This window comes from Manis javanica, chromosome 12, assembly GCF_040802235.1.
Source record: "Manis javanica isolate MJ-LG chromosome 12, MJ_LKY, whole genome shotgun sequence".
Lineage (NCBI taxonomy): Eukaryota > Metazoa > Chordata > Mammalia > Pholidota > Manidae > Manis > Manis javanica.
In genome coordinates, this window is record NC_133167.1 from 17,030,374 (window position 1) to 17,056,990 (window position 26,617).

General features: G+C 52.5%; 1 protein-coding gene across 2 annotated transcripts; it reads right to left on the bottom strand.

Moving 5' to 3' along the window:
• Positions 1-12,993: 12,993 nt before the first annotated feature.
• Positions 12,994-25,898, bottom strand: WNT10A (Wnt family member 10A). 2 transcript variants are annotated; one of them, XM_037015901.2, is made up of 4 exons: positions 25,748-25,898; positions 23,551-23,813; positions 16,406-16,785; positions 12,994-13,964 (listed from the first exon to the last, which is right to left on the bottom strand). In XM_037015901.2, exons 2-4 carry the CDS (start codon positions 23,711-23,713, stop codon positions 13,467-13,469), a joined length of 1,041 nt encoding a protein of 346 aa, XP_036871796.1. In that variant the 5' UTR covers positions 23,714-23,813; positions 25,748-25,898; the 3' UTR covers positions 12,994-13,466. The 2 variants fall into 2 exon arrangements, with proteins under 2 accessions (XP_036871796.1, XP_017505045.1); XM_017649556.3 differs by lacking the exon at positions 25,748-25,898 and adding an exon at positions 24,847-25,445.
• Positions 25,899-26,617: the final 719 nt, after the last annotated feature.

A 26,617-nucleotide genomic window follows, 5' to 3' on the forward strand; every position in this document is an offset into this window, starting at 1 on the left:
GCTATGATTTCAAGGAATTAAACAATTTTCTTGTGGATGATTGCTCTTGTATATCCTCTCATTCTTCTGGCGCTGGATTTCCTAGGACCAAAAGAACTCTGGCACCTTCAGGTCACCACACTGGTAATTCAGCACAGTGTGAGCTAGCAGTATTCCTGGAGGCCACTCTGCTCCAGGAAGGCTAACAATAACAAGTATATATGCCACTTGGCTCAAATTAAGAGTATTCCCTACCCACAATTTCTAAAGATCTCACAGCTACGTCAGTGCCCCCAGATAGGGAAGTCGCAGCGCAGACAGTGGTCTTAACAGATTTGGTTAAAATTTAGGTTCCTTAGTTTTGTTAATTTAATAAAAACATGACCTCTCCCATGGCCTTAGACGGGCGCTCGGCAAGTGAGGGTCCTTCCTGAAAGTGAAGTTTCCGTAGCTTCAGGGCAAATCACCTTCGCGGCCACAAATTATCTTTAAAAGACTGAACCAAAGGGAAGGAATGATGTTCTGGTTTGGAGGGAGGCGCTACGGCCTCGCCAGTGTGGCTCATAGCTCGTGGCCCGCCCACGGTAGTAGCCCAGGGGAATAAAGCCTTGGCTGCTGAAGGCCAAAGCTCACTCAGGGGCACCCGCTGACCCAAATTCCCCTTCCTGAGGCGTCCACTCGCTTCCCACAAGGAACAGCGACCTCCAGCCCAACCTTACCTTCTGCAGGCAGCCTTCTCGGGTTTCAAAAGGAGCGCGCTCCCTCTGGCCCGCCCCTCATTTCCGGCCTGGAAACCCGTTGGTCCCGCCAGGTCTCGCGATTTCGCGTCTTCTCGCCTGTCTGAATTGACCCGGGATGGAAATACTCGCGCGTTCATTGGGGCTGGCTCCACTACGTGGTATTTGGGATGCAGCCTCTTTGCCTCCCAGCTTTCTAGCAGTACGTACGGGCCTGTTAAGGCCCACCGGCTCGCTTACTTCCACCTGGCTCTAATGGTTCAGATCAGTAACCGAGGAACAGGGAACCGTTGTCAACCCCGTGCTCATGTCTGTCTGCGGCCCTGGTCGGGTTCTGCAGAGTAAGGGTGATAAGGACTCAGAAATATTAATGACTGGCTGTTCTAGGTGCTCACTGACCTAGTCTACACAGATCGTCGCATTTAATCCCTACAATAACCCTGAGAGGAAGTTGTGTTTTTTTTTAACCCTTGTTATACAGATGGGGAAATTGAGGCTCAAAAGTGAAGGAATCTGACAAGGGTCACAAAAGGATCGACCCAAATTCGAACCCAGAGTCTGACTCCGCACTCTAAGCGCTAAGGTCTCACTGCTGTGGTATAGCAATTTGTTAACCGATCCCTCTGACTCCTAGATTCTTCAAGGACAGTGTACCTCAGTGAAAAGTATCCTAGCTTGGGTTCACACAGACTCAGGTTCCTAGGAATATCCAGACACTTTCTTTACTGTGTGACCTTGAGCAACTTGCTTAGCCTTTCTGAGACTCTTCAAGTGAGAGATAATATTTCATGAGATTATTGAGAGGATTGGATATATGTTCAGTGCCTACTCCAGAATAAATGTTCAATAAAGAGAAGCTACTGCTATTAATAATCTTTATATTCCCTTACATGCTGTGCAGTGTTCAATGTGTAGGAAGTACTTAATAAACCATAAGTGAGTGAGTGAATGAATGGAGGGAGAAATGAAATAAGTCTGGCCAGACACCAGGTGGTCCTTATCTCCAGTCCACTAATCTCTTCCCCTCTTCCCCTGTGTAGCTACACCTCAAAAGGCTTGAGGTGGGAAATAACTGCTCATCTTCCTTTTCCTAAACAAGGGTGTGTGTGTGAACTTGTTATTTAAGTAACGTACAAACACGTACACAAATCTTAAGTGCACTTAAATTTTTATAAAATGAACATACTAGTGTGATTGGCCCCCTGATAAAGCAGCAAAACATAACCAGCCTCCACAATCCCCTTTATGTTTCGTTTTAGTTACTACTTCTGCAGAGTAACCACTATTCTGCCTTCTAGCAGTTTTGCCTGTTTTTGCATGGAGTGTATGTAACTGGAATTAAACAGCATATGCTTTTAGGGAACTGTCCGGATCTCCACGTCTCCTCCCCTCCAGTGGGAGTCCAGGAAGCCCAATGGGGTTACCTCCCATGTGGGATACTTCCTGATGCCACCCATCTCACCATGGCTAGCCTCTGTGCCTGCACACTGGCAGGAAAGCATCTTCTCCTCAGCTCTTTCATAAGGGTTTTTCCTTGGTAGAGATGTGTGTACCCCTGGTAACCCCTGCCCATGCCATTATACCCCAGACCTTTCCTTCTCCGCCAGGAGGCCCTGGGAGGATTGGGGGTGGGGATGCACTGAGATACAAGATGGTCATGCTCAACCTCACAACATTCCAAGTAACGCTCCTCCCTCCACTCTGCTTGGTGCTCCTTCTCCCTCCGTCCAAAACTATTTCTCGCTCAGGATGATGAGCTCTCAGGGCCTCTGTGGTTCCTCCCTGCAGCCTAGCAGCCACCATAGTCCAGCAGCCCACTAGACAAATCAAACTCCAATTGGCATGGTTTTTGTCCTCTCCCAGAGGATTCTCTGATGTCATGAAGATTAAGGGACACAGTTTAAGGGTTCTGGGCATTCTGCCTGGAGGGGGCAGTGTTGCCTAACACCAGGAGACAGCCAGTCCTTAGCCCAGTCAAGAAGCCCCATTGCACAGATATTATCATCAAACCCAGTTTACATACGAAGAGGGTAAGGCTCAAAGAAGCTTAAGAAATTTGTCCAAAACCACATAGTTCATAAATGACAAGAATTAGACCTCAAGAGTGTCATCTGACACAAGTCAAGAAGGCCTGGGACTTGCAAAAGGCCCAGTGAGCTTATAGGAGACATACAGATATTTTACGTATTTTGTATCTAGTCCTCAAAACAACTCCAGGAGATAGGTGTTTTTATTTCCATGTGGCAGATGCAGAACTGAGGTTCAGAGTAATTAGTTATTTTCCCAAAATTCACAGAGATAGTGAGCGACTAAACTAGGATTCAACCCCTCCCATCCCACAGCCTGACCCCAAACCTAGCTCTTTCCTCTGTACTATGCCCCACTCATTGGAGGGATTGACAAGTGCAGATATGAGAGGGTGTGTGGGTGGGATAGGACAGCAGGGGAACATTCCAGAGAGAGCAAACATATACCACAACGGGATATTTTGGTTCTCTATTAATGTGTAACAAACCACCCCAAAATTTAGTGGCTTAAAATAATTTATTGCTGCCTTTCACAATCCTATAGGTTGACTTAACTCATCTGGGCAGTTCTCACTTGGAGTCTCTCATGCAACTGCAGTCAGATGAAGGCTAAGTCATCTGAAGGCTCATCTGGGCTGGATATCCAAGATGGCCTTTTAAAATCATGTGTCCCAGGCACACTTGACTTTAAAATCAAGTCCCAGGCACCTCGTCAATAAATTGACTGGAACAGAAAAGGACTGCTGGGTCATTTCTCTCTCTTTGCACAGTCTTCCCATGTGTCTTGCTTAAGTTTCCTCATAGCATGCTGGTCTCAAGGTAGACAGACCTCATGCATGGTGGCTGACTCCCCCACAGTGAACATTCCAACAGGTTGGGGCAGATGCTGTAAGACTTCTTATGAACTCTCTGGAATTCTTGCTGTGTTACTTCCACAGCATGCTATGAGTGAAAATGAATAACACTGCCAGCCCAGATTCAAGGTGAGGGGACATAAGAGTGAATACCAGGGAGCAAGGTTTAATGGACACCTTCTTTGGAGATAGCTCCTACAGGTCCTGAGGCAGAAAGGATCAGCTCAGAGAACTGCAAGTAGTTTTGTTTCATTGGAATATGGTACACAAAGGAGGAAATCTGGAGGTGATAGTTTATAGCAGATGGAACCCTAATTGGTACACAAGGGAGGAAACCTGGAGGTGATAGTTTGTGGCAGATGGTGGAGAGCTTCAACGACATGCTCAGGAACCTGTATCTGGGTTAGTACTGGGATCATTAGCTGCCCAGCATCTGAGCCTCCCTGTGTAGGAGGATCTTCCTTAGTGGAAATGTTAGTGGGAAGTGAGATCCTTGCTCCCTTGACCACTAACAGGAAGGTCACAGAACTTTGACCTCAGAAGTGTGTCAAATTAGTGATCCCACTCAGGACTCTGAATCTTCAGTAAATGACCCCAGGAGGCAGAGGACTGTTTATAATTAACCCTAGAGGGAGGAACAGCCAGTTCTCATGGTGGTGGTTATGCAAGAGACAGCCCCATAGCCCTGTAAGCCTAATCAGGCTGTTCCTGGAGCAAGAACTGGCTGAGGTTCACCCCCTAGCTTCTCTCAGTACCTGTCTTTTCCTGAGCCTGATTCTTGAGGCTTCCTGTCAATTCTGTGAGCTGCCTGATATCATTCCAGTAAATTCTTCTACTTAAGTGAACTCTATTATAGAGTCCATTTCTGTTGTTTATAATTAAGAACCCTAATTAGTACAAAGACCCATTGAAAGCTTCATCCAAAGGAAATGACATGATCAGAGCACTTTATGGAAGAGAGAAAGAAAAATCTGATAAAGATGGATTGAAGAGGGAGAAACAGGAATGAGAAGCCAATTGGGAAGCTGTTGTGATATTTGAGGTGTATGACGAACTACGATATTGACAAGGCCAATGGAGTGGGAGAATGTGGCAGTTTTGGCCACCGACTGAATGTGGAAAAAAGGAGAGAGAGAAAAGTCCAAGCTGACAAGCATTTTCAGCCTTAATTACTAGGAATATGATGATATTACAAAGAGAAACAAGCAGTCAGGGAGAATAGTTTGGAGGGGGAAATCATTCATTTATTCAACAAACATTAGATGCCTGCTCTGTGCCAGGCAGGGTTCTAGGCATTGAGAAAACAGCAACAAACAAAGAAAGTCTCAATCTTATATTAACAAATATATATATGAGATAATGAAACTGCTTTAATAAAGCTTTAGTTTGTGTTGCCACAGACACACAGCAAACGTATCTAGCAGGCAGCCGTAACTTCATGAAAAGTCCTGAGAAGGAAGGCTGGGCCCAAAGACAGATTGGTAGTCATGCCCATAGACATTCATTCATCCATTTGCTTATATTTATTGAGTACCTACTATGCACTATGTACTCAGTACCAATCTTGCTATAGAAATACAGCAAAATACAAAAGAGTCTCAGCTCTCATGGAGTTTCCGTTACAGAGTACAGAGGCACAAATACACAGATATGTCAGATATATGACGGGTACTATGAAGTAAAATAAAGCAAGGTAAAAGCAAGAAGAATTTACTATTATAGATAAAACCTTCTGCAAAGGCTCCTCTTGTAAGGAGATATTTGAAGAAAGTCCTGAATGAAGAGAGGCAACAATAATGTGCCTCTCCAGGGGGAACCTATAAGTGCAAATGCCCTGAGATAGGATAATTTGGTTTATTCAAAATTGCCAGGAGGCCAGTGTGACAGAAGCAAATGGCTGAGAGTGAGAGTAGGAGGAGTGAAGTACAGGTGGTAGGGGAAGCCAGATCTTGTAGGGCCTTGTAAGTCATTGTAAGTACTTTGGTTCTTGTTCTGAGTGCAATAACAAAAATAACAAGACTTTGGAGAATTTTGAGCAGAGGAGGCACACTACATAACTAACACTTTAAAGGCATCATCCTGATTTCTGTGTATATAATAAGCTTCGGAAGGGGGTGAGGGCAGAAGCAGGAAGACCAGCTAGGGGACAACTGCAATTATTCAAAGCATGAAACCATGTTAGCTGGGACTATGATGGTAATGATGGAGGAAGTGACACATGATCAGGTTCTAGATAGAAATTGAAAGAGAACTGACAAGATCTGGTGATGGATTGGAGTAAGGTGTCAGAGAAATAAAGGAGTCTGATAGATTCCAGAGTTTCCAACAGGAGAAGTTGGAAGAGCAGTTGCCATTTACTGAGAAGAGAAGATTGAGAATTACATCAAAAGTTTCATGAGAGAGTAAAATTGTTTCCAGCCTTCTTGCCTGCTTGCTTTATTTTGAATAATTTAGCTTAAAAGCAATAGTGTGGGGCCAAGCAAAGTGTGGCATCCATGTGGAGGCAAAGAGGACATTGGGCTGCTATAGGTTATCAAGGCCAAGATGGGACAGAAAGGACAGCCGTGGCACTGGAGCATAGGTTACTTAGAAGGGGATTAATCCAAGGAAGAAGGAAGTCACACAAATAGAAAGGAAGAAAATTAGAATAAATCCTGTAGAGTTGAACTGGAATTGAAGGTATCATGTGAGCACATGGTTTTCTACATAGGAAGATTGAAAGAAGATAGGTAGATACAAATGTGTGTGTATAGTCATACATATGTTTCTTAGCATTGTCCACTAAGAGGCCCAAAAGCAGTGTTGCCGCAAGAACAATCAGCACACCCAGCACCCAGACCTTGTTTTCTAAATACCATATTCCATTAAAAGAAACAAAGGTCCCTTGGAGAAATGGCTGATGGCAGGACTGGAGCACAGAAAGTACAGGATGAGCCTGGAACATCTTGTGCCAGAAAGTAAAGAAGTACTCAAAGAATTATGGTGACAGAAAGCCAGCTTGGCAGTTGGCCAAATCTGGGAAATTTTGATCATCAGAATAAATAATGAGGCAATGAGTAAAACATTCATATCTATGATATTGCTGCCAAAGATGTATAATCCAAATATAATCATGAGAAAACAACAGGTAAACCCAAATTGAGGGACATCCCACAATAAGAGATCTGTAGTCTTCTGAATTGTCATGGTCATGGAAATAAAGGAAACCATAGGAGCTGTCTGAGATTGAAGGAGACTGGGAAGATAATATAACTAAATGCAATGAATAATTCTAGACTGAATCTTTTCATCTTTAGGCCAACTGATGACAGTCCAATAAGGTCTGGGGGTTAGATAGCATTAATGTACCAATGTTAATTTCCTGATTGTGAGCATTGTATTATGTAGGAGAATGTCCTTCTTTGTAAGAAATATACATTAAAGTATTAGGGATGATGAGGCATCATGTAGGCAACTTGCTTTCAAATGGTTCAGAGAAGGGGAAAGTTCTTTGAATTATTGTTGTAACATTCTGTTACATCAAATAAAAATAAAAAAGTCAAGGAAAGAGTAAATGAAATCCCTGAAGCAGTAGATCATAAGGGGAGGGCCAGCCAGTGCACTAAAGGGTGGAGTATGTCTAAGGAGAGGACAGTTAGTAATGTGTAGTGGTGTAAGAGACTGAAGAGGATCAAGATTGAGAAAAAGGCATTACATTTAAATTTCTTCTTTCTATATTGTCAATATTAGCAGCATCTGTATATATACGGAGTACAAGGGAAAATAAATCAGTTACTCTATTCACAACGATACTGGGTGTGCATATGGATTTGAGGATTCCTCTAATAACTTTTGGCTTCCCTGGGCCCTGAGATTCAGAGGTTGGAAACCTGTTTTCACAATAAAACATCACAATTTTAGGAAGAAAATCCCATGTTAGGTCTTATCAGGAGGCCAGGTTTCCCTAATTCCTAGTTTTAAAGGCTTTTTTCTTAAATTTGGTATACTCTAATGACATAATTTGATGCTCACATTTTGGGCCAAAAAATATTCTGGCTGCGGAATTATCATGCCCAAGTAATACACTGTCATTAAAACAAATGAAAAATATAGATAAAAAAGAGAACAAATTTTAAAGCACCTATAATCCCATTATCTGAAAATAATTTGTTAGCTATTTGCTGCCTATTTTAGACTTTTAAAATGCAAATCACACCAATAAATTTTTGTTGCACTAAAGGAGGGATACTGCACTGTGTTGTTTTGTATTTTGCACCCCTCAAAGTAGAGCAAACGCTGTCTCAGTCACTAAATATACTTCAATCACCTTATTTTTTAAAGACACTGCAAGAAGTTCCACTGAGCAGATGGGTGCTAATTTATGTAATCATGTTCCTATTTGAGGACTTTTACGTTGGGCGCCGAGAGATAGCGCCGCAGAACCTGCACACGAAGCCTGGACAACTAGAGAAGGTGGAAGGTTGGGGGACAGTTAAGTTGCGGGACAAGATTTTAAGCATACAGTGACGGAGGAAAGAGAGAGAGGCCACTGCCGGTGGAAAGCAAAGGGCCTAAGAAGTCGGATTTGGGAGTGGCGAGAGGAAGAGGACGGGTTGTACCAAGGGCAAGTAGCGCCTAATGGGTGGCACCCGAAATCCACGGAACTGGAGCGAGACACCCGGCGGCCACGGGCTGTCCAGGCCCCAAAACTGGTGCATCGCCGCTCCTTACCAACAGAGGGCGCCAGGTCCACAGCAGTTTGCAGTAGGCGGGTCCCAGCTGCTGGCCAGACGTGAAGAGCTGAACTGCGGGAAACGCTAACTCTACCCTAGCTGCTGAAGATCCGAAGGCAGAGGGAGAGCGAAGACAGGATGGCAGGGGGTAAGTGTAGTGGCAGAATACCCCACCGTCGCTGCTCTGGATTGCCTTATGCTGCAGAAGTGGAGGAGCCTCCCCCCCAGAGGGGGCGCCGTGTTGATTCCCACCGAAGTGTGGTGCCAGCTGGCAGCCGCCCTGGGGCCGAATCAGCAAGACAGAGCTGGGTCCACTGGACTGAGGCCCCGGGCCAGGAGAAACCCATCCGACGGTCTGCGGCGGGAAAGAACGGGTCTCCAGGACTTTGAGCTTCTTGAATACCCAGTCCTAGACTCCAGACACTCCAATACACACACACACACACACACACACCCTCCTTGTGCTCTCTGCCTTGGGTGCCGTGCATATTCAAGCAAAGAAACAGAGGCACAGCAGGAACGAGCACTGAGTAGACCCCTCCTCCCCATATTGCCTAGAGTTGGAGCGGAAAAGTTGAGCTAAAGGACTGCGGTGTGAAGTTCCAATTAAGGAGCCCGGGCCGGGGACAACCCCAGGGACCCCGCCCTCTTGACCTGTAAGCAATGCCCACCCCCGGCCGCGTCCCCGATTCCCGAGTAATGAGCTGCTGCGCTCAGCTTTAATGGGAAGCGCGGGGTCTGCCTGGTAGACGACCCCTGGGCAGTGTATGGGCGGGCAAGGGGCTAACCGCAGGGCCTCGGGGCAGTTCAGGCTGCAGCGCCGTTTGGGGGAAGGGGACGGACACTCAGTTTGGCGAGCTCTGCGTCAGAGGAAACCACAAGACCTTCGGGTCGGTAGTTGGGGATCCCTTCCCGGGACACTGGGGGTTGAGGGTCTTGAACCCCAGCGAGAGTGCGAGCAGAGGAACCGAACGTCTTAGGAGAGCTAGGGATGAGGGTGGGGGGCAGATTCCAAACTCCCCATCCCAACCCTAGGAGCCCTAGTTCCTCTTGTCCGAGACTCCTCCCTCGTTATGACCTCCCCCACCCCCCGCCCCGCTCCCCTTTCTGCCGCCCCCGTCACCTCCCTTCTCGTATCCCCAGGGCGCTCCCACCCTGGGGAAGAATGTGCCCTCCTAGCGCACCCTTGCCATGGTAACGGCACACCCCCACCCCCGCGCACCGCAGCGGCCCGGCCTGGCCCTGAGGACTTCGAGAAAAGGAGGGGTGGGCGCCTCCCAGCCCCGCGGACACACCTCGACTGCCCTCGTTGCCACAGCAACCGGGAGGGTTAGGAAGTGCGCAGTCGCAAAGTGGCTAAAAATTCTCAAAAGATTCCTCACCCCTATCATCCACCAGTAGAAGACCCTGGCTCCAGGGAGAGATTGCCACCCTCAACCCCAACTTTAAGGACAAAGTCTGGAGAGGGACCACAGGGCGTCTCAGCTACCACGCGGGGCAAGCCTAGGGAGCAAAGGCAACCGAAGGGCCCCAGAGACCCTAAACCGAAAAGGGATCCCCCCTGTCGCCAGCCCATCTCTCTCCCCGAGCAAAACTCTGAGAGGGGCGCTGGCAGCAGGAAGCCAGGGAAGGGCCCGGAGGCGCGCAGGCCCCACAGCGGAGTGGTGATTACAGGGACCTGTCCCTCCTGCCCCGGGCTCCCACTCTCATTAAGTCATTTTTTCCCCTGTTGGAAAGTCCCCGTGCCTTGAGCGCAGAGGTTGGGGCGACCGCAGGCAGCTGCCGACAACCACATAAGAAGGGGGGTGATAGGGGAAGCGGGGGCCACGACTAGGGCCTGGCCAAACTCCAACAAGGAAGGCCCCCTGCTGGGAGCTAGCTGAGGGTGCCTTAATTTGTGGGAAAGAGGAGAAGGGCCCGCATGCCCTTGACCTTGCTTCTTACCCATGGGGGCCCTCCTACTGCTGCCAACGCCTCTACCTTTGCTTCTCCCTTCCGCTCTCCCCTCCCCCTCCCCCCTGGGACCTTGGGCGACAGAAAAGCAGGATGCCTGAGTTCCGATCCCCACCCCAGTCTGGCTGCCTCTCCCTGACCCTTAACCCCACCACTGCCTGGTAATCTGTCCAACACCGTCATTCTCTGATAGTTTCCTCCCTTCCTCTTTTTGGGACCATCTAGGCTCCATGAGTCTACAAAATTTTTCCTCCTGCTAGGAGGTGACCCAGTGTCCATTAAGGTGAAAAGTGTTGGGGATGGGACTTCTCTGAATAACCTCTGGTACACCTCCTGTTCTCATTTCCAGATCTCAATCCTGATCCTCCCCAAACTGTCGGCAAGTTCTTTCATCTACCTCCATCCTCCCACTTTATTTCAGTTACCTTCTTCTATTTCCAGTCAGTCAGTGATTCCTGCCTGGCCTTTCAGCCAGTGTGCATAAGCCCAGTGCCCCTTGGTTCCCATTTTTCTGCCCCTCACCACCTCCACATCTTCCTTTAGAGCCCTTACCAAGTCCCACACACCCCTTTCAATTGTGGGGTCCAGCTCTGATCCTGGAACTCCTCAGCTTCTGGCTCAGGGAGAGGATAGGGCGTGGGCTACACCTTGTTCATTCCCCAACTTTTCCTCTGGTACTTCACAGATCAGGCCAGCAGCATTCAAAAGTCGCCATGACTTGATTTGACTGGACACAGCCTTCCCCCACATCCTAGTGTCCAGCCCCCCACCCCTCCCTCTAAAGAGGACAGGCTCCACAGTGCTGCTGTCTGCCTCATTATCCCAGCCTTGATCCCACACTGCTCATCTTCACTCCTCTCCCAGCTTTGTCCTCCCTAAGGCAGAGGAGGGTAAGGCCAAACAAAGCCAACACTGTAGCGGACACTGCTGGGGATGGGAGTGCTGACCTCCCCGCAGGCCTCCATTCCCCCTTCCCTTCCTCCTTCCAGGCCTGGGAGTGAGGAAGGGGGTGGGAACCCGGGTGGGAACCCAGCCCCCACAGCTCACTCCTGGGTGAACAAGAGGAAAGGAATGAGGAGGTGTGTCTGGCTGCTCCTGCCCACCCCTCCTCCCAGAGGACTCTCACTAGCCTGCTCTGGAACTGTCTTTTGAGGGGTGGGGAGAGAATCCTTGTTCTCCACAGAGAATGCAGGCAACTGGAGGAGAAGGAACTGAGGGCAACCTAGTGGAGGCAAAGCTCCCAGCTGGTGGGTCTAGGGTACATCACCGTAAGAGCCTCCTGTCCTCACCTCTCCCAAGTGGTAGGGATGGGACAAGTCTAGGGTAATACAGGGATTGTGTAGGCTAGTAATTGGGAAAAGAGAACAGGACTTCATTCTTGTCTGGTTCATCAAGGAGGGTGCCATTCTGGGGTAAATTGAGACAACAGCATCCTCAACTTTGAGCAGCAGGAGAGCTGGATGAAGTAGGTGGAGTGTTCTTTCCCTGAAATCCTGACCCCACCTCCCTCTCCACCGCCCTCCTCTCTGAGGGTCTGTTCCAGAAAAACATCACATCTGAGAGCCAAGGAGAGTACAGTGCTGGACCCAAACTGCCAGCTCAGTAGTGTTCTTATAGGGGTATGGTGGTTCAGGGAGGGGGCTTGCCGACCTGCCAAGGGGCATCCTGAGCTGATGATCTGGCACTGAGGCTCAGGAAGGATGAGCCCCCAGCTGCAGCCTTACTTACATACCCTGTCTCCCCTGTCTGGACTTGGAGAGACCAGAATCCAGACAGTGCGTCTCCTGGCCCTCCCCCGCCACCCTCCTCCAGGCCGCACCTCCTAGCCCCACCTGCTCCCTGGGGCGCTGGGCTGGCTGGGTTGAGCTGGGTCTTGCCCAGGATTACTGCTTTCAGAGTGCCTCCTGTCTTTGCTGACTGCTGCTGGGCACCACCACTCATCCCGGCTGTGGCAGAAGCTCAGGCACAAGGTGGACAGCTAGAGCTCCAGCATCAAGGGCTCCTGATCCAGACCCTTGTCAACATCCACACTGCCCCAACTCAGTTCAGGCCCCATCTCTGGTTTGGAAGATGGCTGTAGTTTCCTAACCTGCTGTCAACTTGTCCCCCTTCAGAATTTAGTGGCCCACACAGAGATTCCACCATGTGGGAATCAGACCATAACACTCACCTGCTTAAGACCCTCTGAAGGTTCCCATTCCTCTTAAATAAAATCCCAACTCCTTACTCTGGTTTACAAGGATATGTGATGTGACCCATGCCCTGCCCCACCCCACCTCTTCTCCTGCTAATCTGCCCCTTGATTTCTTCACTCCAATCACACTGGTCTCTTGGTATTCCTCCTGAGAAAGAAATCTTTCTGACCTCAGAGTCTCTGCATTCACATGGCCTCTGCCTAGAGAGCCCTTACACTCAAACTGTGCACAGCTCTCATCATAGTGCAGGTCTCAGCATGAGCATCACAGCTTGGAGGGACCTTCCCAGACCTGTGCCTTTACCTAAAGGGACCCCAATCCCACAAATCACTCTACATCCAGCACCTTGCTTCATTTTCTTCATGGCACATAGCATTGTCTGAAATGACCTTCTTGTGTATTTACTTGTTGATTGTCTATCTCCCCCAGCCAGAATGTAAACTCCAAGAGAGCAGGTGCTGTGTCTCTCATTCACATGTATCCTCAACACCCCTCCTCCCTGCCCTTCCATCCCAACCGCAGAGTGCCAGACCACAAAGAGTGCAAAATAAATATTTGTTAAATGGGTGATGTGGGGTGGGGGCTGGTGGGGAAGGGTGTCTGAGACCTCTGTATAATCACTCCAGCTCAGTTATGTCCATTTCTTCCTTTTAATCCTCCTCCTGATCATCAGCTTCCACTCCTTCCCTCCCATGCAGGGGGAGGGGGAGGGATGAAAGGAAACAGACCCAGGGGCGGCTGGGCTGACACTTGCCCTAGACTGTGGGGCAATCCCTAGACCAACTGAACTGAATTTGGGGCTGCTGGCCAGGAGGCAAATCAGTCCTGAAGCCCACAGAAGTGTGTGGTGGGGTCCACTCAGGCCTGGGCTGTCCCGTGATTGCAGACGTGATGACCCTCAGAGCTGGGAGGCCCCTATAAGATCATGTCGTCCAACCTCCTCTCCTAGGAGCCAAGCCAAGACCGCATGCCGCATTGAGCCAGGCTCAGGGAGGCGGGAGCCTTGCGCTCACTTGCAGACGCTGACCCACTCGGTGATGCGGCACTCCTCACAGACCACGAAGCAGCACCAGTGGAAGCGGCAGTGACAGCGCTCGCTGCGCGTCTGGCGCAGGATGTTGTGGCCGCGGCCACAGCACATGCTGCCACAGCCGTCGGGGCCCGCGCTACTCTTGTTGCACAGGCGGCCCACGGTGCCCGCCGAATCCAGGCGGGGCTCGCGCTCGCAGAAGTCGGGCGACTTTTCGAAGTAGACGAGGTCGGCGGGGCTGGTGCGGCGCCGCGGCCCCGGAACGCCAGGGGTCGGTGAGGGTGCCCCCGAGGGGCCGGGCTCCAGCTGGCCGCCGTTTCGGTTGTGCGGCCGGATGAGCGTTGCGCGGTGGAAGCGGCTGCGCAGCAGCGCCCCCACGGTGCGGAACTCCGGCGTCACCTGCCAGCACGTCTTGAGCTGGCAGCTGCCTGACGTGCCGTGGCACTTGCACTTCCGCCGCATGTTCTCCATCACCGCCTGTAGAGGGAGGCGCGGTGAGGGATGACGCCCGCGGCCAGCCCCACTGCCCTCCTCCCGACGCAGATTATGGCCTGAGAGGATCTCACAGGCTTTTGAAACCAACTCCCATTGAGCTGAGCCTCCCCCGCCACCGCAGCTCCTGAGCCAGGCAGTCAGGAGAAAGCCTGCTCTTCTGCTGCTCTCCCATCCACCTCCCACCAGGTCAAGTCCTGCGGGAATTCCCTCCTCCTTGTTATCTTCCTCTCCTGTCTACCTTGCCCAACAGCTGCAGGGCACCCTTGGGTTTGGAGGTCTTGTTCCCGAGGGGGGATCCCACATCCTCAGGGAAATTCCCTCTCCTTCCATCCTTTGGGTAAGGGCCAGGAGGACGGGGGTGTTGGCTCCACTATATCCCAGCCCCAAATCCTCTGGCCTTGCTCCAGGCTGTGAGGGCTTTGGGGAGTCTGAGAAAGCCCCTTTCCTCCTCAGGCCCTGCAGCCTTTTGTAGCCAGCTTTTGTAGGGGGATAGGATCTGGAAATGATCCCTTTTCCCTGTTACACTGGCTGGGGCTTATTCTGCCCAATACTTAGTGCCATGGCTCCTTCTAGGAAACAGCACCACAGGGGCCAAAGGCTCTACCTGTATACAGGATGGAAACAGAATCCAGAGAGCCAGACCTCCAGCCCAGTGAAAATAGGGAGAAGGTCCCTGGCCTCCAAGGGAAACAGTTAAAGAAACACAACCTACTAGCCTCTGCCCAGCCCTGGACCTGCTCTAGAGTCTCCTCCCAAAGAACCTCTTGGCATTATTCTCACCCGAGGCCCCTGAGGAAGTTGACCACATTCTCCTTTCTCCTACTCCACTTGGGAAACACACCCTCAGACAGGGAAAGCAATGATGTTGGGCCCTCAAACCTGGGCAGTAGAGCTGTACCATAGAGCCCCTGCCCCTCTAAGTCTTAAAGAGCTCCACAGCTTGGATGTGCGGCTTGTGCCATCAGCACCACGTAGGGACCAGCCCTCACTCCCCCGGCCAACAGCTCCAGAACATCTGCTTCCCACAGGCTGCAGCCATTAATTAACCAGCTTAACGAGGTGGAGGAGGCACCACTGGCATGGGCTGGGATAGTACTAAAGCTTGGGAAAAGATCTACAGGGACAGGGCAAGGCTGGGTGGGAGCTGGATGGGAACTGAGGGTGGGTATGCCTCAGTTTACCTCACCTCAAAGTCAGTCTGGGAATTGCTGAATCAGCATGGAGTCTTTGAGGAAGGAGAAGATGAGGAAGAAGGGATGAGCTGAGAAGCCAGGAGAGACAGGAATGAGATGGAAAAGTGCCAGCCAGAGTGAGGGGAAGCCAGAAACAGGGCCTGAGCAGGCTGGGCAGGGCCGAGAGAAGGAATGGGGGCTGAATAGCTAGGCAAGGAGGTGCTGAGCTACCATGAGGGCTAAGGAGGTATCTTAGAGTAGATGTCCGTACAGTACACATTACACTATAGAACAAAAAAATACCCTGAGCCCAGCTACCACTTTCTCACTAGCTGCATCCCCTTGGGCAAGCTTCTTAGTCTTGCTGTGCCTCAGTTTCCATATCTGAACACGAAACCAATACTAGTACCCTTACAGGTAGGTGAAATTATTAAATAGGCTAATATGTAGTAAAGTGCTCCAGACAGTGCCTAACATGTAGTAAGCACTCAATAAATGCAAGCTATTATTCCTTTCCTTCCTTCCCTCCCTCCCTCCTTTCCTTCCTTTCTTCCTTCCTACCTACCTTCCTTTTTTCCTTCCTTCCTTCCTTCCTTCCTTCCTTCCTTCCTTCCTTCCTTCCTTCCTTCCTTCCTTCCTTCCTTCCTTTCTTTCGTTCTTTCTTCTTATTTTACTTTCATTTTCTTTTAATGAATGACCTTTGAGGTAATATGAATATTAGAGGGTAGAGAGAAAGGAGGGAGGCCACCTAATAGAACCACAGTGGCACTTAGGAATCTCCCTTTGCAGGAATCCCTCACTCTGCACAGAAAGGCTGGAAGAGGAGCACAGGATACCACAGAGTCATGAAACATTAGAAGTAAGGGGACCTATGGATGATCCATTCAACTTTCTCACTTTATAGGGGAGGAGGCAGAGTCGCAGAGCAAGGCCTTAGACCCCTGAGGTCCTGACTGTAGCCAGTGCCCCCTCCCCTGCTCACCACAGGGAAAGGAGGCACAGGCTGCTTGGCAGAGGGTGGGTCAGTCCAGGGCAGGGGTTGTTTCATCCCTGCATCCTCAGACCTAGTCCAGTGCCTGGCATGTGGTGGATATCCAACGAATGCTTGGTGACTGAATTAGGAGAGGGCAATGAGAAAGTTGTTGAGTTAGGGGGATCTGTTGGACTCCAGAGGAGCAGTAGGCCTAGGGGAGGGGAGGTGCCTAGGCAGAGGGATCTGGAACTGGCCCGGATGGAGGCTGGGGCTCTCACCTGCCTCCCAACTCGGTTGTTGTGGAGCCTCATGCGTGCGTGGATGTCTCTGTGAGGCTCCCGGGAGTCCAGAAAATCCTTAGAGAAGCGCTCCCCGAAGCCCACATCGGGGCTGCAGCCGCCCCACTCCCAGGAGTCCTGCAGGCCGGGGCTGGCAGGGGGCAGGGCTGGGTGCTCAGGGACCCCATGGCTCAGGCCTTTACCGCGCTGCAGCGCGTCCAGCTGCAGGCGGTGCAGCTTGCGACGGAAGGCCTCCTCGTCCCCGCGCCGGGAAGCATCGCAGCCACACGCCCTCAGTTTGCCTAGGGCACACGCATTGGACACAGCATGCACAACGCCAGCTGCAGCAATGGCATAGGCGAAGGCACTCTCTCGGAAACCTGCAGATGGAGATCCAGAAAACAGGCTCTGGGACCTTGACATCCCATCCCTCTGCTGTCCCTGCCCAGCCTTCTCACCCTATGGAGGGGAAACTGAGGCCTAGTGTCAGGGGGTGTTCTGGTACAAGGGCACAGACTCAGAGAGGGACAGACATTAGACCATACTTCTGTGCACAGGGTCAGGTGTGGCAGGTCTCTCCCACAGCTCTCCTTTTTGTGCTCCCTTCCCTGTCTCATTAACTTCACCCTCAGTAAGCTCAGAATTTGTCTACCTGTCTCCTATTGGACAGAAAGTGTCTGGGAAAATATTCTTTTAAGATCAGAGAGTTAATCTATTACAGATCACATAACATTTGCAATTTGAAAATAAGCCTACAGAAAGAAGGCAAAATTTAACCTAAAAAATAAATTATCAATGATAGAATTCCAGGCCCAAGGGGACGTTAACAGGCCGAAGGGTGAGTAAGAGGAGATGGTGTCCTGAAGTTCCTGGCCCCGAGGATGCCTGCCAGATGCCGCCCCATTAGGCCCACCACAGAACACTCTCTGATGGCCAGATTCAAGAGGGAGAGCAAATGTCCGGCAGAGTTTCCCTTTTGCCTGTCCACAGGACATCCCAGAAAGTCTGCCCACACAAGGGCAACGCCCAGCCAGCCCGCCTTTGCTCAGTCTAAGTCAGCTAAAGAGATTGTTTGAGGGATGCTGGAGGTGAGCTCATTGCCGCATGGGCCAAGCATATAGTAGTGTTGAGAAGAGAGGAAAGCAGGCACTAGGACAGATACCTTCCTTGAGATGCTCAGGGGGCATAAAGACTCCTTGATGAGCCACTCTCAGAAGCTCAGGGCTTGTCCACACTTCTTTCCTCCTTGGTGTTCCTCTAGGAAGGCCCTGGTAGGGCTGGGCCATGACAGGAGGAGGCCTACACTTACAGAGGAGGGTCTGACTCCCAGGCCCACAAGCTGCTGCTTGCTTATTTGGCATCTGAGAAAGGACCAACTAGGAGCAGATTCTAGTACAAGCCTCTGAATCTAAGACAGTGTGGGCACAGGGAGAAGCCAAGAGCAATAATAGCCCCTATACAAAGAGGAGAATCTACCTATGCCAAGGGCATCTATGGGGGGAAACCCAGAACCTGGCCAGAGGCTGATGGCTTGGGGAGACCAGGGATTCAGAGGAAAAAAACTCCGGGTCCTTGTACCCGAGCATCAGCAACTGGAAGCACAGGCTCTTGGAGGTCTCACAGACCCCAGAGAGCCAACCAGAACTGAACAGAGACCCTAGCTCAATCCTACCACTCAAGCCCGTCCTCTATATCACAGGGCCCCGTCCTCCTCTCCCTGCCCAGTGGGTGAAAAAAAGACAAGGTGTATAGGAGTTAGGAGTATGAACTCTGAAACCAGGTTGCCTGGGGTCAAATCTTGGCTCTTCCACTTACTAGCTGTTAATATCTTTGTGACCTCAGCCAAGTGACTTGAACTCTCTGTGCCTCAGTTTTCTCATCTACAAAACAGGGTTATTATTATCTGTTCTGTTGTTTTTCTAAGAATTAAATGAGTTAGTAAATTTGAAGAACCTGGTCTACTATCTTATTCATAGTTAAGTACTACATAAAAATTAGCTTTATTGAGAAGTTTTTTCTGCTGTCTGATCTTATTCATTACTGTTCCTTGTTTCCCTGGTCAGGGACAGAGCCCAGAGGCTCATGACCCACTCCAGAATAAATCACTTGAGCCAGTGAAAGCCCATGAAACAGACAGTCCCTCTTCTCTTTCCAGCTCATGGAATGGCAGGACCTTCCCATAAAGAGCCCAGCTATCAGCAGACAGGAGAAGACAGACTGGGCTGGAGCCTCCAAAGGGGATGCTGGGAATTGGTTGGAGCTGCAGAGGAGTCAACACTGCTCTGGGAGGTGGGGCCCAGGCGAAGCAGGGCAGACCCAAGTCCCTGTGGAGCACAACCCATGTTTATCCCTTGCCTTTTATCTGTGGAACTCTGAGCACTTCTTGTATTGCTTGGGGAGTCATCAGCACACCCCTAGAACACATGGCAATACTGAGACCTCCAGAGGTGCCCAGGCCTCAGAAATCACTCCTACCCAACACATATACTGTGCCAAAGGGGAATGCCCAAGGTCACAGGGATTAGGGAGCTAGACCTAGCCCCACCCCTCCTAGGTTTCAGGTGTGGCAACTTTCTACTGAATGATGTTTGGCTCTAGGAAGACCCACTGCTAAGAAACCCACATAACCCAGTTCCCAGTTCCTATGGCCCTATCTATACATGGCACCAGGAAAGACCAAGAGGCTGGTCCAGGTGGATGTGCTAGTCAACTACCACTTTCTAGGCTCTGTTACATTCAAGGGCAGGCCTGGAGGAATCTGGAGAAATGTAGCCAGCAGCCTGAAGAAAACACTCCTACCTACTCCAGGCAGCTAAAGACACCATCCCATGGCCTCTGGCAACTATCACAGCCATGTGTAGGGGTGGCCAGGCAGAGCTTGTGTGGCCACCCTCTGATCCAAGCATCCAGGCTGTAGAGAAGTCCAACCCCCTGGGTCTGCCCTAGTTCCCACTCAGGGCCCCAGTTTCAATCCTGGCCCTGACTGGGCCTGATGCAGGCACTGTGCCATCTGCACAGCTGAAGGGGGAGAGGGGTGGAGCCATGGCCAGCTGGGCTGCCTGGAGCATGGTGGGGTGCTCGTTAGGATGCACAATTATCCGCCCTGCCTTTGATCTGGGACAGGGACTGCCAGCATCTAAGTGGAGTCAGCTGCTGCTACAGGCCATGGCAATGTCCAGGAAGGGGCTGGGGGAGGTGGTTTGGAGGACAGGGGAATGTGGAGGAGAGAGTATTCAGGAGCCAGTGGGAACCTGGAGGTGATACAGAAGCTTGATCCCACCTTAAGTCAAAGAAGCATGGAAGGGGACAGTCTGGTCTCCATTCCAACCCTGCAAATAACCTATGCATGCTCAATGTCCCTGAGATGAGAGGGAGAAAGTTGTATGCATGTGGGAACACTTAGGAGTAACACTGAATGTGGCTACATGTTTGCACAAACATGGGTAGGTATGTGTGTGTGTGTGTGTGTGTGTGTGCATGTGCATGTACATGTCAGTTTCATTTCTTGGACTACTCCTCCATTACATCAGCTCACCTTTAGATACACACTGTAGTTGATCATGGTTTCCTTATAGCTTGGAAGGCAGTATGGCAGGGTGTTGTGTGAAATCTCTAAAGTCAACTGGCCTGTATTTGAGTCCTGGCTGTACAGCTCACCTAACAAGCTATGTGACTAATGGCAAGTTACCCAGCCTCTCTTAGCTTCATTTGTAAAATGAAGATAATAAAGTACCTACTGCAATAGGAATTGTTTGAGGACCCCAAAGTACAGTTAAGTGCTTTAGAACAGTGATTAATACACAGCAAATACATAATATGGATTGGCTAATTTATTGGGTGCCACTAGGATGATGAAATCTTGGGTGATTCTGGGATATGACTGCCTGTGTCTCTGTCTTCTCATCGGAGTGCCACCACATACCCTAAGTCTGGAGGCCTAAGCATAAACTCAAGACTCTCCAAAGATCAATGTAAATGGAAGGTGGGAGAAGAGCCAGAGCCTTGGAGACCAGAGGCTGGGCTCCCAAATTGCTGGCCTCCCTTGGGCTAGGAGCCTGGCTTGCTGCAGGGCCTCATGCCCCCTCTTTCCATCCATTCCAAATGAGTCTGGGCCTTAGGGGAGGGAAGTACCTAACTCTGTGGGAGCTCCTAGGACCTGCTGTGTGAATATGCTACACTCCCCTCCATCAAGCCTCTCTCAGGCCTTTCATTCCCTGTCAGTTCAGTGCCTAGTCCAGCCTGAAGCATCCTTTACCTCAAATCTCCCTCAGTCCCTACATCCCACGTGGGAAATGGATGGGTTCTCCAGGCCTCACAAAGAAGAGCCTCCTCCAGCAGATGTGCTGCCCAGCCCCCAGGCACTACCTGCCTAGGTCCTGAGAACAAACAGCTGGGGATACCAGGTCCCTTGGCACTTAGATCATCCCTGCCCCTGGGTGGGGGAACCCTCTTACAGCCTTTCTCTGACACGTTCAGCCCCTTAGAGGTCCCTCTCCCTGTTCCCCACCCCCAGGCTCCAACACACCTCATGCCCTTTCCTTGGCTGGGTAAAGCCCTCTGGAATGGCCTGCTTTCCCCAGCTTGTCCCCTTGTTTCCCCAGGGGCTCAGCATCCTTCCCTCTCCCTTCTACCTTGGAACCTATCCCTTATCCCAACCCATCTCAGGGGAGGTGTCCGGACAGTTAGATGACAGTATCAACATTAGGAGGGAAGGCCCAAGGGACACCTCCTCCCCGCAGTCTCTGAATTTTGGGAGAATGCACCGTTAAGAGAACCCCCTGGTAGCCTGGATCAGAAGAGGGGGCCTGATATGCCACTTGGGCACTGGGGAAACTGAGGTCATCTGACCCCACAATAGACAATCCATAGCTTGAAAAGAACAGAGACTCGGGGGAGGACCTAGTGCAGGGGCTGGATGCCACCAAGAGTGGCCCCATAGGATTCAAATTTACATAGTCCTTGAGGTGAAGGGGAGAAGAGGGAACAGGAAAGGCCCCGGTAGAGGGTGAACCCAGACGTGGAGTGAGGGAGGGGCATAATGATGGCCCACGGAGGGAGGTAAGTGGCAATTTCTTTATAGAAGTCCAGATCCTCCAAGGAGGGAGAGGTAGAAATGAACTGTTGCAATGCGGGGGCAGAGCCACAGAAGTACAACAGTGTTCCGAGGCCAAAGGAAGGAGCCCAGCCCCCTGCCGGAGCCCAGGAGCCGCTGTCCCGCCCCCGCCCCGCCCCGGCTAGCCCCGGCAAGTCACCCCTCCACTCCTAACCTCTCAGCTCCCCCGCTCCCTCCCTCAGCTCACCTCCCGCTTATTAAACTGCAGGTGAACCCAGGAGCGCCTGGCACCGCGCCAACCGCGCGCGATTCCGCAGCTCGGAACTCGCCCCCAAGCTCCAAAGACCCCACGTCCTCCATCAGGCCACATGGGCCTCCCGTGAACGAAGCGATCGGGAAGCCTGGGTTCACTCAGTCTAGAGGGGACTGGAGGCCCAGAGGGGAGGAGGGGACACCGAGGTCCGGAAGAGGGATGGAGAGCTTGCCTCGCCTTGCCTCGCGTGAAGCGGCAGGGTGAGAACCTCAGAACCTGCCCAGCCCCGAGTGAGCGGAACCGCGGCAAGGGCTGCCGCGTCCGCCCCGCCAGGACCGAGCGCTGCGAGGAAACGGGGCTTCGGGGAGCGCGGGGCACCTAGGGACCCGGGGTGGGAGCCGGCGCACGGCGGCGGCGAGTGTCGGCCCTGCCAGCCAGGGCACGAGAGCTGCAAAGGCCTCGGACTTCGCGTCAGTCAGGGCGGGCGGCGGGCGGGGGTGCGGGGCGCGGCCCGAGGTGGGCCGGGCGGCCGCTCTCGGACAGCCGGAGGCGCTCGGGCGGGAGCGCGGGGCAGGGTCGCGGGCGCCCTCTCCGAGAGCCGCGCGGCTGGGCCCGGGAGCCGTGTGCCGCGGCCCGCGGGGATTAGTTCGCCGCTGCATGCCGCCACACGCGTCGGGCTGGGCTTGGCAGGGGAGAAACAGCGCCCCGGGCGCGCGGGGGAGGGAAGGGAGAGGGCGCGTGGGGGCGGGGCGGGCGGCCTGAGGCTGGGCTGGGGGGTGGGGTGCTGGGGAGGCCCAGACTTGAGGCCCCAGGGGGTACAAGGAAGGGTCCTGGGGAAAAGGGAAAGGCCCGGGCTTTCTGAGCTCTTTCTGAAGTTGGGGTACAGCAGAGTCTCTCTCTTCCAGAAGCCTTTGGGTCCTAAGGCCACAGGGTATAGCAGTGTCCCTCCTCCTCCACTGTCAACTGATAATTGACAAGTCCCAAGGAGGCAGGTCCCCATAGTGTGCCGCCCAAGCAGCTGAGAGACCGACCCAGCTGGCCCATCCCCTCTAGGAGGCAGGACCCCCACCTCTCCCAAAAGACCTGAGTCAAAGCCTAAGACACTAGGGCAGGAGGTGGGTGTAGACAGAAGTGACAAAAGCTCCTGCCATCTCCAGCCCAAGCCACTCTAGAGATCGTCAGGGTGGACCTTGGGTCACCCAGAAGTTGGGCTGTGGATTCTCTAGGCTCTGAGGGGAAGAGGGATTGACAGGGCCGTCAGGCCAGCTTGGCAGGAGGCATGCACACACCCAGTGCCTCTGATTCAGAGAGGGTTTTCGGGGGCAGTGAGGATGACACAAAGCCTGGTGGAGTACCCCACCGGGAAGAACCTCCATAGAAGTAAAGACATTTTACCTGCCCACGCTTCCCTCACCTACACCATCCGGCAAATTAGCCGACTCCCCATTCTGATTCTGGGTATTTTATCATGGGCTCTCCATCCTAAATACAGTGTACTAGGCAGAGAGTAAACTGAGGTAGATAACAGATAGTGTTTCCACTGTGCCTGAGATATGCACTATCAATGACAGGGCAGGATAACCCAGGAGTCCAATTCTCAGGCATGGATCCTGCCACCCTCAGCCCACACAGCCCAGCCTGTAGCCACATCTGCCCCATTTTTCTGGTCCCCACGGACTTACCGAGACCAGAAAGAAACAAGAGAGCAGCATGGCTAGCAGTTGGGCACCTGGGGAGGCTGCCAGCTTGAGGGAATGGGTTGGGGATGGCTGGTGGGTAGCTTCTGGGATGGAGGTACCGGATGGGGAGGGCAGAAGAGCAAGGGTGAGGGGCAGCTACCTCTGCTGAAGATAGGACTCTCATAAGGGATCTTGTTACGAGTCTCAAGACTAGAGCAGTTCCACCGCTGGTCCCGGAACTGGTGCTGGCACTCATGGATGGCGATCTGGATGCCCTGGATGGCTGAGGCAGCCACGTCAGGGTGGCGCACACACACCTCCATCTGCCGCCTGCTCAGACCCGGCAATGTCAGGCACACTGTGTTGGCATTGAGCACAGGCTCAGGGGGGAGTCGGAGGCCCAGAATATCGTTGGGTGCAGACCTATAGACATATGGGGTGCAGGTGGATGAGTGTTTTGGGGGACTAGGAGGCCCCACCTAACAATGCACACTGTCCCAAAGGCCATAATCCCTCTGTTCCAATCCCCACCTTTGAAAGTTATGCCCCTAAAGCATTCTCCTTTCCTTGACTTTCTCACCATCATCCCCTCCAACACAACCCACCCAGCTGCACGCTCACACAGGCAAATGCACACACATCTTGTATGACTCGCATGCAGTATTTCATAAGTACATCCCCAGGCATAGATGCCCACATACACGGTATTCCCCAGGAGACCACCCCAGAAAGTATGTTTCAGACAGTCACATTCACACAGATACACTTCTGCACACATTGAGGTGGGCACACAAACCCAGGAACACTTAGTTTAGACACATGCACACTTCATCAGACATAGTTATACATATACACAAAGACACAAGTATACACGTGTGTTCATCTTAACTTATATTGATCCCTGAGCTCTCATGTTTACACATGTGTACAAACAGACCTCTGTTTACAGCACAGCTTGCTGGGTTCACTGAATCATAGGTGTAAGTGCACCTGCGTACATGTATACACATACACACACACACTCTTGAGAACCCTTCCAGCTGCAGTCCCTCACTGAACACACCTGGGCTAATCCCTTCCAGCACCAGGCCCCTGCCCTGTCTGGGGGCCATCTCCAAGGTAGAGCAAGGCAGGTTGTGTTTACTCCTGGGGCGAGGGTGTATTCCCCCTGCATGACAGGGACTCCAGATTGGCATTTGCTCCCCGCAACACACACACACACCCCTTTCTAGAAGCCATCACTCTCCTGGGCACTGCCTTGTCTCCTTGCACTTCCCATATTCCGTCACCCGTCACCCCCCTCCTTTGAGGCCACTGTTTTTCACTGGCACCAGCACTTTCCTGCACACTGTCCCTCCCTCCTTCCAAGGTTCCTTGCCCCAGCAGGAGCTCCAGAAGCTCATGTGGCTGGGGGTCCCAGCTTTCCAGGAGGGCGGGGCATAAGGTGAGGGCTCACCTGGGCACGGCGGCAGCCAGCAGCAGTAGGAAGAACAGGAGCGCGCAGAGCGCGGGCCGCGGCTGGGGCCGAGGTCGGAGCCGCAGCCAGGGGCAAGGGTGGGTGCTGCCCATGGCGGGCGGGCCTTGACAGGCCGGGACTGGGGGGCTCATAGCCCGGTGGGACCAGGGAGCCAGGGGTGATGGCGCATGATCCACGGGGGTCGGGGTGGCTGCGACACACAGCTCCGACTCGGGTCACGGCTCCGGGAGCAGACGGTGCCCGCCTCCCCGCTCCATGGGGCAGCGCCCCCGGGCACCGCCCTCGGGGTGGGGGGGCGGGCAGGCGCACCGGGCACCTCCTGGCACAGGGGTCCAGGGAATTTCCCGAGGTCCCCCTGCGACAATTCTTGGTGCCTCTCGAGAATAAGGGGGGCCTGGAGGTGCTGCGGGGTAGGGACAAGAGGCTTGGGTGCCGGGGAGCCTCCAGCGCAGTGCCGCAAGCCTGAGCTTCCGAGGGCTTGCGAGGCGGGCGGGGGTCGGGGGACTGGCGGCGCTGTCTGTGCCCGGCCCCACCGCCCAGAGAGTGAGTGACTGCCCCGGCTTGGGGAGCTCCGCCGCCTCCCCTTCCCCCCCATTCCCCGTGTCTCAAGGCTCTACCCTAGGTGACGTCACGATAGGGAGTGGGTGGAGGCGTGTATGTGTCCCGAGGCCACCGCGACAGCTCAGCACTGGGGTGGGAGCTGCGGGGAGGAGGGTAGGGAAGAAGTGTTGGGGTCTGTTTGCATGTGCACAGGAAAGTGCCACGGCTTGAGGCCCGCAGTTTTGTGAGGAAAGGTGTGCTACTGTTACTGTGTGTGTGTCTGGCTGAGACACAGCTGCTGAGGACTAGTCCACCCACCACCCTCCACCAGTATACACACCTGCCGGGACTGTAGGGGAAGGGCTGGCCCCTCTGCTTGCCTGCACCACCTCAGGAGGTTCTTCCCAGTCTTGGCTGGAGAGGCAGGTGTGGGGTCTTGCAAAGGGGTTTGGCAGCTTCTGGGTTTTGCTCTCCTTCGCGGTGTGAACTTAAACAAGTGCTTTCTGCTCCCTGAGCCAGCCTCGGCCCCTTTGTGAAATGATGTTAATGAGGCCCTTCATCTAGTCAGTGAGCCAGTGAAAAAGTGCCAGGATTCCAGTAAATGCTTGTCTGGGAGTAGAGCACCCCAGGGTGGCAAACCCTGGGAGGAGGAATTAGAAAGCCTCTTAATCCTAAAAATGTGATTTGAGGTCATCTTATTTCACCCCATTTTATTTCAAAAGAAAATATTGAGACTCAGAGAGGGTCATGATTCATGCAAGATCACACAGCCAGTTAGTGGAAGAGCTGGAACCAAACTCAGTTCTGTTGGCTGTGAACACAGCAGCAGGAGCCCCAACACCAATCATTGCCTGCCTGGGCCCCACCTGCAGGGCCCAGGCCCTTCCACTTGGTGTCTGGGAGTTCTCCAGCACCAGCCTCCTGGCTCAGGCCTAATCCTCTTTTGGGATCCCTTCCTGTCATCCCACCCAGATGAACACTGGGGTCACCTCAATGTGGGATGAGTATCCTGGACCCAGATGAGGGCCTCGGAGCCAGAGGGTTGGGGACATTGGCTCCAGCTTCTGGTTCTGGTTCTACCCTGGACCCTGATAGTAAATCTTACCCTCTCCTGCTGTGGCCATAGCATCTTCCTCTGTAAAATGGGTACAAGCTTCCCACTCTATGCAGACACTTTTCTCCCAACTTCACTGCCCTCTCTCAAAGAGAA

What these genes read in the sequence shown, in the direction of transcription:
- WNT10A (XM_017649556.3), bottom strand. Translation starts at nt 24,998, where the DNA reads ATGAGCCCCCCAGTCCCGGCCTGTCAAGGCCCGCCCGCCATGGGCAGC. An exon ending in CTGGCTGCCGCCGTGCCCAG is followed by an intron (nt 23,814 to 24,846) that starts GTGAGCCCTCAC and finishes ATATGTCTATAG; the next exon opens with GTCTGCACCCAACGATATTC. An exon ending in ACAACCGAGTTGGGAGGCAG is followed by an intron (nt 13,965 to 16,405) that starts GTGAGAGCCCCA and finishes CTCCCTCTACAG; the next exon opens with GCGGTGATGGAGAACATGCG.